General features: G+C 40.8%; 1 protein-coding gene across 1 annotated transcript in view; it reads right to left on the bottom strand.

Moving 5' to 3' along the window:
• LOC147302723 (protein NLRC3-like) overlaps positions 1 to 12,783 on the bottom strand; it is a 100,899-nt gene extending 88,116 nt beyond the window's left edge. The window contains exons 1-7 of the mRNA XM_086284410.1: positions 12,740 to 12,783; positions 12,211 to 12,315; positions 10,568 to 10,702; positions 10,126 to 10,260; positions 8,268 to 8,503; positions 6,378 to 8,163; positions 12 to 185 (exon numbers count right to left, since the gene is read on the bottom strand). Coding sequence (XP_086140536.1) covers positions 12 to 185; positions 6,378 to 8,163; positions 8,268 to 8,503; positions 10,126 to 10,260; positions 10,568 to 10,702; positions 12,211 to 12,315; positions 12,740 to 12,783 — 2,615 coding nt within the window. The remainder of the gene's footprint in view (positions 1 to 11; positions 186 to 6,377; positions 8,164 to 8,267; positions 8,504 to 10,125; positions 10,261 to 10,567; positions 10,703 to 12,210; positions 12,316 to 12,739) is intronic.
• Between the last annotated feature and the right edge of the window lie 396 nt (positions 12,784 to 13,179).

Here is a 13,179-nt window from a genome sequence, read left to right as displayed (position 1 = left end):
AGTGAACTCACCTCAGAGTCTCCAGTCGACAGTTTGGACTCTCCAGTCCAGCACACAGAAGCTTCACTGCTGAATCCTGCAGCTTGTTGTTACTAATGTCCAGCTCTGTCAGATGGGAGGGGATGGACTTCAGGGCCGAGGCCACAACTTCACAGTGAGTCTCTGAGAGTCCACAGTCAGCCAGTCTGTGATCATAGAAAATATAAAACGTGTTATTATAAAAGCAGAAAGTCTGCATTATAAACACAGACTGAATGTATATGAAGACAAAACAGAGTGAGGTCATAATCTGATGAACATCTGCTCTTCACATCTGTGCTTCAGCTCCTCTTACTGTGTTTGACATGACACAACGATTCAGTCTCTCTCAGACCTGCAGACTTTTAATGAGAATCTTTGTTTGGCTTTAATCTGCAGATGAAGGAGGAAGATGGCGTCACATTTAGGCTTCCATAATGTCCACAGTCTGTCACTGAGATCTGATCCAGAGTCAGAGTGAAGACACACATGTGGACTGTTTCCTGTCTTGAATCCAGAACATTTTGAATGAGTTCAGCTCAGTGAAGAGTTCCAGCTGGAAAGACGATCTCTGTTTGCTACCTGCTGCTGTCAGGTACGACTGTTCACGTCCACACTCAGGAAAAATCTGCTGACTGTCACCAAACGGAGCAGAAATGTCATCACTGGACAATAATGATGAATGAACTCAGAGCTGCTGATATCACATCTGATTTCAGGGGAACTAAACTAAAAAGGGACAAATAGAAACAACCATCATGACTCTGTTTGACCTTCAGATCAGAAACTATGGTTCAGAACAGCAGCAGGATTTCAGGCACTGTCACATCCTCAACATCCATATTCCAAATGCTCTTCCTGACAGGACACTCTTTGTTCCCACTCAGGGAGTTTCCATGTGTACAAATCATTTCTGAATCTCAGTAGACTGGGAGGTTTTTCCATCTCATGAATCTCTTTCCTAACATCAAACTAGATAAATCAAACAAAGGAACTGGGGTCTGTCTAATTTCTGACCCCAGTAAAGCTTGTACTGGGATACCCCGACATACTCTCTCTCCATCTGCTCCCACAGCCTCATATTCACAGCTGGCCCTTCTCTCAGCATCCACACTCAGGGTGGGGGCGGGGTCAACACCAGTCAAAACCATTGCTTTGGCCTTATGGCCATTTTATTAGTGTTCGTTTCTGAGTAACAAGCAGGACTACGCACAGGTGTTTGGACATGTGTGGACCCGACCTACACTTAAACTTCTTAAATCCTCTGTTTCTGTGTCACCAGCTACACTTTTAATATTAATATATTCACTCCGACATTTTTGGGGAGCGGTCAGAGCTCGTACACTGCAGACAAACATGTCTCCCAGCACACAGCTGACTGTCAACTCTCTGAGATTGGATATGATTCATTTAGATTATATCTGTAAGGTGAAGTTTATCTCGGTGTTTATTTGTTCCTGAGGAAGTCAGCTCAGCTCAGATTAAACTTTAATAACTGAACAATTTCAATGAACCTTAACGCCTCCCTGGAGCATATATGGAACTGAATCAGTCACTTTTCTTTATTTCCTGATGTTCATATGTGACATACATGTTTTAACCATTAATCTGGAATTAAACTGACATTTAATATATTTTAAGGAGGAAAGAGAAATTTCACCAGAGGATGTTGATGCTGTTCATGGAGACTGAAGACAGAATGATTTATCTGTCTTAATATTTCTGCTGCTCTTTCCTTTGGTGTAAAAATATTTTAACTGTTGGTTTTAATTCAAAATCAATGGTTAAAATGTTAAAATACCAACAAACTTGTGGCGTTAGTGTTGATATTCTGTGAGTTACTTAAAGAGATCACACAGGTACAGGACATATTTTATGTTTAAGTTTATGCATGTTTGCGGTGAGATGTGCATGTAGTGGGCTGTTATGTTGTAAACTGTGTGGATGTGTTTGGGAACAGAAAGATTATTTTACTGCATAAAACGGCGCTGATCAGCTGTTTCTGCCGCTGACACACTCGGCCGGTGAACCACCTGACTCACACAGGCTCTCCTCCTCCACAGTCCTCGTTTATGAAGAGCTTTACAAACACAACATCACGGCTAACAGCTGGATTCTCCCGTTTCAGTGCCAAACAGCCACTTCCTGCTACAGACAGTAAAGTGGACAGTTTGGCGCTAAACATGTTTTTAAAACTTGAAGCTCTTATTTGTTAAAGCCAGCTTCACAGACAGATCTGTGTCAGTGTTTTAGAGCAGGGCTCAGTGGTGTAAACCAGCCTTTATATGTGTTTCATCTCCATTTTTACATTAAACTGAACCAAAACACTGAAAACTTCACCTGATATGTCTGTGTAGGTTCTCATCATACAGTCATGGTAATCTAAGGAGCCTGGAAAGAAAAGTGACTTCTTTAAGTTTCTTGAAGACGTTTCATCTCTCGAAACCGCTGCTGATAATCACCCACACCCTTTTTCACAGCTTGGCTCATGTGATGAGCCACATGATCAATAGTTGGTCAGCGACCCTCTTAAGGGACACTCCCACTAGGATTAAAATCTGGGACTCTCCACTTTTTGGTTTTAGAAGTGAAGAAGCTGAATGTTCGGATTAAACATCTTCAAGAAACTTAAAGCAGTGCACTCGCTTTTCTTTCTAAGCGGCCTTTCTTAGATCACCTGATATAACCTGAGTAAATTATGTCGAGTGTCAGCGGGGTTTGAAAACTCTGCAGCATGACCCGGGTGTTGCTGGTGGCATCATGAGCTTAGACCCCTCAGTCAGCTCGGTCTAAAGTCATCGCAGCACTAACAGGCACAAATAGGCTCTAACGTGACAAACTGACCCGACATTTAAAGAGTGCCCACTACAGTCTCAGCTAAAACATATGTGCAACGCCAAGGACTGTACACTGGACTCCATTTCAGTGCAAAAGAATAAAACGAAGTAAATCCATCCAATCTCCTCTGCCTGTCCTTATCATCAATAAAAACAATTAATAAAACAGAAAATCATAGAAACAGTCATCTTTGTTATTGCATCATCACACATCAGTTCCCAGTAACTAGTCAGAATGAGACGTTGTTTTCATCTTTCTCACACTCATCTCACTCCCCGGTCACAACAGGTGGTGACTTTAACAGGTGTTACAACCTGGCTCAAAGCTGCAAAAGAGGGCGGAGACTGAAAACAGAGACTGGTTTCATTTTGAAGTACTTAATAACCTCGGCTAAAGATGAAAACAGACAGCGTGACAGGGTCTGACAACGAGTGGTGGCGTCGTCCTAGCCGACCTCGGCAGTTATTCACACGCCATGACCAAAAACTCCTGCAGTGTGACAGCAGATAGAGGAGGAGTCACAGAGGAGCATAACAGCTGTGACAGATGCAACAGGAGGACGAGCTCCAACAGTAAACACACTGTGAAGACAGGAAAGCAGTCACGAGTGATGTTGGTCCTGTTTTTATCTCCACTAAAACCTCTCTAACGTCACATGTAACAGAACACAGACACATCTGATTATCAGGGACCACGACCCACATCTTTGCCTCACTATGTTTATAAGAAGAGACTGAAAATAATGATTCTCCCAACACATCACCAACACTTTTATGGCAAACAGATAATAGTGAGTGACAAGAGGTGAACTGTTTCATATGCAGTTATCAGGGTAAATACATTTAAACCAAAGACACTGGAAGAGTAAAGGAAAGGAACTGAAGGTGACAATTCAAGAAGCTCAACAGAAGTCAAATGTAACAGGATCAAGATTCCCTGTTAAAAACAGATATGTATAGTATAATAGTAGACTATACTAATAATAGTGTATAGTATAATAGTAGACTACACTAATAATAGTGTATAGTATAGTATACTATACTAATAATAGTGTATAGTATAGTATACTATACTAATAATAGTGTATAGTATAGTATACTATACTAATAATAGTGTATAGTATAATAGTATACTATACACTAATAATAGTGTATAGTATAGTATACTATACTAATAATAGTGTATAGTATAGTATACTATACTAATAATAGTGTATAGTATAGTATACTATACTAATAATAGTGTATAGTATAGTATACTATACTAATAATAGTGTATAGTATAATAGTATACTATACTAATAATAGTGTATAGTATAGTATACTATACTAATAATAGTGTATAGTATAATAGTATACTATACTAATAATAGTGTATAGTATAATAGTATACTATACTAATAATAGTGTATAGTATAATAGTATACTATACTAATAATAGTGTATAGTATAGTATACTATACTAATAATAGTGTATAGTATAATAGTATACTATACTAATAATAGTGTATAGTATAATAGTATACTATACTAATAATAGTGTATAGTATAATAGTATACTATACTAATAATAGTGTATAGTATAGTATACTATACTAATAATAGTGTATAGTATAGTATACTATACTAATAATAGTGTATAGTATAGTATACTATACTAATAATAGTGTATAGTATAATAGTATACTATACTAATAATAGTGTATAGTATAGTATACTATACTAATAATAGTGTATAGTATAATAGTATACTATACTAATAATAGTGTATAGTATAATAGTATACTATACTAATAATAGTGTATAGTATAGTATACTATACTAATAATAGTGTATAGTATAGTATACTATACTAATAATAGTGTATAGTATAATAGTATACTATACTAATAATAGTGTATAGTATAGTATACTATACTAATAATAGTGTATAGTATAGTATACTATACTAATAATAGTGTATAGTATAATAGTATACTATACTAATAATAGTGTATAGTATAATAGTATACTATACTAATAATAGTGTATAGTATAATAGTATACTATACTAATAATAGTGTATAGTATAGTATACTATACTAATAATAGTGTATAGTATAGTATACTATACTAATAATAGTGTATAGTATAATAGTATACTATACTAATAATAGTGTATAGTATAGTATACTATACTAATAATAGTGTATAGTATAATAGTATACTATACTAATAATAGTGTATAGTATAATAGTATACTATACTAATAATAGTGTATAGTATAATAGTATACTATACTAATAATAGTGTATAGTATAATAGTATACTATACTAATAATAGTGTATAGTATAGTATACTATACTAATAATAGTGTATAGTATAGTATACTATACTAATAATAGTGTATAGTATAATAGTATACTATACTAATAATAGTGTATAGTATAATAGTATACTATACTAATAATAGTGTATAGTATAGTATACTATACTAATAATAGTGTATAGTATAATAGTATACTATACTAATAATAGTGTATAGTATAATAGTAGACTATATGAAGTCTACACCGCCACGTCCTTAAAATTCAGCGAAATTAAGGACGCATTTGAGGGCCGCATTTCGAGCAGCGACCTTCGTCCCGTCGCTGTGATGTAATCGGCCTTAAAATGCGGCCTTTAAGGCTGCAGACCCTGAATTGGGATACAGCCAGAGTCTGGTCTCTGTTTTCACAGAGGATGTGGTTCTGTTGGCTTCATCAGGTGATGGCCTCCAGCTCACAGTGGAGCTGTTCTCAGCAGAGTGTGAAACCGTGTGAATGAGGATCAGCATCTGAGGCCATGGTCCTCAGCTGGGAAAGGGTGGAGTGCCCACTCTGGGTCAGAGACGTTCCTGCCCCAGGTGGAGGAGTCTCAGGGTCGTGTAAAGAAGGGGGAGGGGAGCAGGAATCAACAGACAGACTGTTGCTGCGGTAACAGTGAGGTGGACGCTCTGTCGTGGTGAAGAGAGAGAGCTGAGCGTGACAGCAAAGCTCTAAATTTACCGGTCGATCTACGTCCCTGCCCTCACCTATGGTCACGAGCTGTGGGCAGTGACGGGAAGAACCAGATCGTGGTTACAAGTGGGGCAAATAAATTTTCTCTGAAGGGTAGCTGGTGTCTCCCTTGGAGACGGGGTGAGGAGAATCCCCTTCACAAAAACTAATCAAGTGAACAAGACTCTCCAGGAGGTAAACATTTAAATATCCAAGTCCACCATAAAGAGAAAACTGCATGAAGGGAAACACAGATGGTGCATTACAATTCATTGCATGTGTTTTACATGAAGAATGGAGGATATACCGTCCACTTTCACTCTGTCTTTAGCAGCAAGTGGCTCTTTGTTGTTTGGCTAGCTGCACTGAAACAGGAGAATCCAGCTGTTAGCCGTAACGTTGGTGTTTGTAAAGCACTTTATAACCAAGGACTGTGTTTTTAATTTAAACATTAAACTATTAACCGACACTGATCAATGATGTAATGATCACATCTGGACTCACCGAGCCTTTCTGCAGTTCCTCACAGCTGGAATCAGTCTCAGTCGTCCCTCCTTTGAAGCTTTGTACTTCTGCAGGTCAAACTCATCCAGAACCTCCTCTGACATCTGCAGCATGAAGGCCAGAGCTGAGCAGTGGATCATAGAGAGGTCCGTTGACCTTTTCTTTGACTTCAGGAACTGTTGGATCTCCTGATGTACTGAGAGGTCGTTCATCTCCATCAGACAGTGGAAGATGTTGATGCTTCTGTCAGGAGAGGATTTTGTCTTCCTTTCTTTGAGATTCTTGATGACTCTCTGGATGGTTTCTGGACTGTTCTCTGTCTGACCCAGCAGACCTCCTAAGAGTCTCTGGTTGGACTCCAGACAGAGGCCATGAAGGAAGCGGACAAACAAGTCCAGGTGGCCATTTTTACTCTGGAGGGATTTCTCCATGGCTCGTTTAAGGAAATCATCCAGAGAGGACTCGTTGTATTTTTTTCCCAGAAAGTTCTTCAGCACCTCTGACTTCCTGTTGGTGAAACAGTGGAACATGTAGACTGCAGCCAGAAACTCCTGGATGCTCAGATGAACAAAGCAGTAGACTGGTTTCTGGAAGATCACACACTCTCTTTTGAAGATCTCTGTACAAACTCCTGAGTACACCGAGGCCTCTGTCACATCCAGACCACACTGCTCCAGGTCTTCTTGGTAGAACATGATGTTTCCTTTCTCCAGATGTTCAAACGCCAGCCTCCCCAGCTTCAGAAGAACTTCCCTGTCAGCCTCCGTCAGCTCCTGTGGACTCGTCTCATGTCCCTCGTGGTACTTGTTCTTCTTCCTCTTTGTCTGAACCAGCAGGAAGTGTGAGTACATGTCAGTCAGGGTCTTGGGCAGCTCTCCTCTCTGCTCTGTAGTCAACATGTGCTCCAGAACTGTAGCAGTGATCCAGCAGAAGACTGGGATTCTACACATGATGTGGAGGCTCCTGGATGTCTTCATGTGGGAGATGATTCTGCTGGACAGCTCTTCATCACTGAATCTCCTCCTGAAGTACTCCTCCTTCTGGGCGTCAGTGAATCCTCGTACTTCTGTTAGCCTGTCAACACATGTAGGAGGGATCTGATTGGCTGCTGCAGGTCGGGAAGTTATCCAGACGAGAGCCGAGGGAAGCAGATTCCCCTGGATGAGGTTTGTTAGCAGCTGGCTGACTGATGACTTCTGTGTGACATCAGACAGCAGCTTCCTGTTGGTGAAATCCAATGAAAGTCTGCTTTCATCCAGGCCGTCAAAGATGAACAAAAGCTGAGAGACAGCCAGCTTCTCTGCTGTGACCTTCTGTAATGTTGGATGGAAAACATGGAGCAGCTCCAGAAGACTGCACTGCTCATCTCTGATCAGGTTCAGCTCCCTGAATGAAAGCAGAACCACCACACTGACATGTTGGTTCTCCAAGCCCTCTGCCCAGTCCAGAGTGAACTTCTGCACTGAGAAGGTTTTTCCAACACCAGCCACGCCGTTGGTCAGAACCACTCTGATGGGTCTCTGTTGGTCAGGTAAGGCTTTAAAGATGTCCTGGCACCTGATTGGAGTGTCATGGAGGGCGTCCATCTTGGAAGCTGTCTCCAGCTGCCTCACCTCATGTTGGCTATGAACCTCTTCACTCTGTCCCTCTGTGATGTAGAGCTCAGTGTAGATCCTGTTGAGGAGGGTTCTACTTCCTGTTTCATCACTTCCTTCAGTCACACGTTCACATCTCCTCCTCAGACTGATCTTATGTTCATCTAAAACCTCCTGCAGACCAACATCTGCTGAAAGAAAGAAAAACAGAAAGAAAACTCTTCAATGTCTGAACAACAACAAGAAGTCCAGTTTTCAGAAATGAGTCCATCAGCAGACAGATGTTCAGTCTTACTTTGTACACAGCTGCTCTGACTGGCTGTCTGCAGTCCAGCTCTGCTTCTGGATCTTTCTCCAAACTGGGGACAGGACCAGTCTCCTGATGAAGCAGACTGGTCCCAGTATGAGGAGATGCACTGTCTGCAGAACCAGTGTCCACAGCTGGTAGAGACTGGATCCTTCAGGACGTCCTGACACAAAGCACAGCAGGACAGCTGCTCCTCCTCACAGACACCACTCCTCTTCCTCCCTCTGTGAACACATTTCTTTATCACTAAAATCATTGACTGTCAGTGACAAACATCCAGATTTGATGACACTGTGCAGAAGCTCTGATGGTCACAGAGAAAAGTCAAAGTGGAGAAACTTGTGTTTGAGTTCAGAATCCAAGTTTCCTTTGCTGTTCCTGCCTGTCTTATTAAACACAGAGTGATCAGCCTACAAACTCCACAGTAAAAGCCTTCATCACACAGCTGATTATGTCCTTCACTGGATGTACTGGAAGTTTGGGATCCATCACTCTGAACTGACCTTTGACCTCCTCTAAAAACTGTGGTGGAGCAGCGGTGTCACATTCAGAGCTTTCAGCTTTATTTTGAAAGAGTTCAGTCATCAGGAAGTGAACTTCTGGGTTCTGATTTCCTTTCCATTCTTTTACAGAAGTGAAGAAGAAGAACTAAAAGCTTTGAAATGATCTGAGTGATATTTTTGAACATTGCCACCAAATTGAGTTCAGCCTCCAGCAGTAACTTTGTTTCATGATGCCTCCCTGATGATGTGATGTTTGATTACAAACCTGTTTATGTGTTAGACATTAATCACATGAACACAGGCAGAAAAAAGAAGCCAATGAAACAAATGACAGAAACGTGTTCATTCACTGCCATGATCCATATTTGATATGTACAGATGTTTGTAAAGAACACGTGTGCAGCGCTTTGTTCTGAGTATCTGCTGTCAGCACACAGTGCAGCAATAACTACAACCACACGTTTCTGTAGATCCTGAACATCAGCCTGGAGGAATCTGACCTCAGGTCTGCACACAGAGGAGCTTCACCTCTGGGATGATGCTGGCTTCAGCTCCTTCTACAATCAGGCAGAAGCTTCTGCACCATCAGGACACAAACAGAGAGGAGCTTCTATCCTCAGACCATCCAAGTCCTAAATCAGAACATGCTCCCCTCATAGCATCACCATCAGGGTTTAAACAGGACCTTACATCATGTTCTTGTCTCACTGTCATATTTCAGATCATGTCTGATTCATTATGACGTCACACGCTGCTACACTGATCCTGCTGCTTCATTACTGCTGATATTACTCTGCTCACTCTGTTCAGTTACTCTGTTTACATCACTTTGCTCATTTGCTTTGTTCTGCTTGCACTGCTCTGTCAGTACATGCTGTGCTAATGTGGCACAAAGCACTTTAACATTACATCTGCACAATGTTTCATTATTTCATTTAATGATTGTTTCTAATGTTTTGTCCAGTCACAGGAGCAGCTCAGCACATTTCACTGTGTTGTACGTGTATGACGATGCCTGTGACAAATAAACAGCCTCGGACTCTTCAATCTTCTGCATTTCTTTGGAGATCAGCTCAGTGGCCTGTTGAGACCATCTTTCTATTTCTGATGACTCAGTTCAGATTATTATCCTGATACTTTCTTTTAAAATGTGATGAAATCATTTATCTGATGTTCTGACACAAATACACCAAAACAATCCCAAACAGCACAAACCACCACGTTACACACAGTGTAATAAAAATACAGGCAACTACAAATAAAAACACTTTAAAATATAAACTAAAATTACAAAGTGGTCACAGAATTTCAAACACCCGTAAATGAGTCAGCAGCTCTCTTACATGGTCAGCTGAGCTCCATGATTGAAGAACATTGTTGCTGCAGGTTCATGACTGAAGTCTGGAGGAAGTCTTCCTTTGGACCAGTCACTCCTCACAGACACACAGCTGGATGCTGGAGACTGTGACCTCTGACCTCTGCAAACACAAACACATCACATGAATTACTGATTAATCTCTGTTTAAAATCTTTTAAGCAGCTGCAAACACACAAACTGGATGATGTGATGGTTTCTGTCAGTAATAGTTGTCTCAGATTAGAGTACAGACGGCTGCAGAGACATTCACAGCAACAGAGAAGAAATCATTACCTTGGATTGCATTACTACTACGATTGATACTAGCATTATCGTACCCGGACCACCATTAGGAATCATTTATGATGTCACTGGTAGAACACATTTATAGAAACAACCTTTGAACTCTGAGTCAGCAGCTCTCTTACATGGTCAGCTGAGCTCCATGATTGAAGTTCACTGTTGGTGCAGGTTCATGACTGAAGACTGGAGGAAGTCTTTCTTTGGACCAGTCACTCCTCACAGACACACAGCTGGATGCTGGAGACTGTGACCTCTGACCTCTGCAAACACAACCACATTGCATTCATTTCACATCAATTAGTACACCACAAAAGGCATGCAAGAAACACAGTATGAAGGCAAACTTCTGGCTTCAATAACATTCAACAGGTCAGGTGGAAACTTTTCTCAGATTTGATTCATGTTTTTATAGAACGATCCAGCTAAAAAAAATATACCATTAGGTCAGGGGTCAGCAACCTTCAGGACCCAAAGAGCCATTTGGAGCCAGTTTCCACGCAAAAGAAAACACTGGGAGCCACAAATACTTTTTGACGTCTAGAATGAAGATAACACTGTATATACTGTTTTTTACCTTTATGCTTTGTGTGAACAACTAAGGTGTGTTGCTTATGAAATCCATGAAGTGCTACAGAGAAAATTACATGTTATTTATGTAATGAACACATTTGAACTCTTAAAGAAATATAACAAAAGGAAAGACACCCAGCTGAACTAAAATGATGTAGCAAACAAAAGCTGCTGTGAGCCGCCACCCTTATATCTCCTTTGGGCTTTTGGAGCCTTGACCTGACTTTTAAAAAATAATTGGAAAAAAAGCTCGATGCTGCTGAAAGATGAAAAATAGATATTTGCAAAATTCTGCAGATCGGGGCTGTACGAAGTCACTTTCATCTTTACAGGACTGTAAGCTGTCGTCTGTGAGGCGTGAGCGGTGTTTGTTTTTAACATAGTTCACGGTGGAGAACAGCTGCTGACATAATGTGGATCCGAAGAGCCATAATTGGCCTACCTGGGGCTGAAAGTCTCGATAAATGCACGGCGTTTCGGCGGGTACACCGGCTTCCACGAGTGTGACGCTTATTTGAACGATCAAAAAATAATAAAATATAATTTTCTTTTTATATTTCAATATCACAATAATCTTCCAATTTAGAACTACAAGTTAAAAAAGAACATAAATAAAATACACTTCAGCTAAATACTTCTAATTTATTTTCCCAAACCACGAGGAGCCGCACTGTAAGGACTAAAGAGCCGCAGGTTGCCGACCCCTGCATTAGTGTTAGTCAATGTTGCAACTGAACTGAAAAACAAAAGATTTTGGTCCAAAGAAACAAAGTCACTATTAATACAACACAACCCCCCCAAAAAGAGCCATGTAGACCCCGGGCTCTATGGGTCTTGTGCTCGGAGCTTGTTCCTGTGCTGCCATGATTAGTGCCTCTGTGCTGTCTTTCAGTCCAGCTTTGTTCAGCCACTGGTAGGATTTCTGGATGTCAGCCACTTCCTCTGCCTGCTGGTGGTGCAAACTGTGTTGTTCTGAGTTTCATTGGACGTCTTTGTCCAAAGCACCAGACAAAGGGCAAAGTAGATGCATTTGCATCAGCAGGAAAATACACCCCAAACTAGCATCATCATTATACAACTTTAACAACGGCCACTAAATGATACTTCATACACAGACCAGTGTGAGGTTAAGTTATGATGTCACTGGCAGAACATTTATAGAAACAACCTTTGAACTCTGAGTCAGCAGCTCTCTTACATGGTCAGCTGAGCTCCATGATTGAAGAACATTGTTGCTGCAGGTTCATGACTGAAGCCTGGAGGAAGTATTTCTTTGGACCAGTCACTCCTCACAGACACACAGCTGGATGCTGGAGACTGTGACCTCTGACCTCTGCAAACACAAACATCAATAACTGATCAGTTCTCTCTGACAGCCGTATGATCAGCTGATCCCTCTGTGATATTGTGTCTGCCTCATAACGCTGACAGGTCAGCCAATCATCAGCCAGTTTTTCTGTCTCTGAATGAACTCAGTTTGTTCTCAGCTCTTCTCTCTGATTCTGCTGCACTGACTTCACTTAAACTTACAGAGTTCAGATCTTAGCAAGAAAACAAGTCAATAAAAATCAAACTCAGATCAAACAGTTTGAACCAATCACAGATCAATGATTCTGTCATGGTTATGTTGAAATGACTAATAAAGTTAGTAGTGTTCTTACATTGTTGCTGCAGGTCCATGACTGTAAGGTGGAGGTGTTTGTGTAACTCCGTCACTCCTCACAGACACACAGCTGGATGCTGCAGATGCTGCTCCGTCCTCTTCCTCCATCTTCTTGATGTCAGGGTGGAGTTAGTCTGAGAGGTAAACACACACACTCAGAGGTGCTGTTGTACTGGAAGCATCACACTGACGGCTTTCTAATGTTGGAGCTTTGGCCCTAAAGTCCAAACCAGTTATTTTAGAGGCTCAAAGTCTTTAAAAAACACCAAAACCATCACATTATTTAATAAGTACATGATCAGGTGGATGAAGGAACTCAGTGTGTTTGGGATCATCATCATGGTGAGGAGCCCACATGTTACGGCTCCTTTGGAGAGAAGCTGAGGATCACTGCAGGAAGTGAGCTCATGAAACCAAACTGCTGTTTGTGAGCAGCATGACTCTGTTATTGGACCTGCTCTGTGTTCTACATATGATCAATACTTCAAATATCTGTAAACATCT

Source organism: Aulonocara sp. 'chitande type north' Nkhata Bay, linkage group LG23 (genome assembly GCF_057382095.1).
Source record: "Aulonocara sp. 'chitande type north' Nkhata Bay isolate Kocher_YH1m ecotype deep benthic linkage group LG23, A_spYH_male_GT1.1, whole genome shotgun sequence".
Lineage (NCBI taxonomy): Eukaryota > Metazoa > Chordata > Actinopteri > Cichliformes > Cichlidae > Aulonocara > Aulonocara sp. 'chitande type north' Nkhata Bay.
Note: the sequence above shows the minus strand (reverse complement) of the source record. Positions and strands in the feature narration are given on the sequence as shown.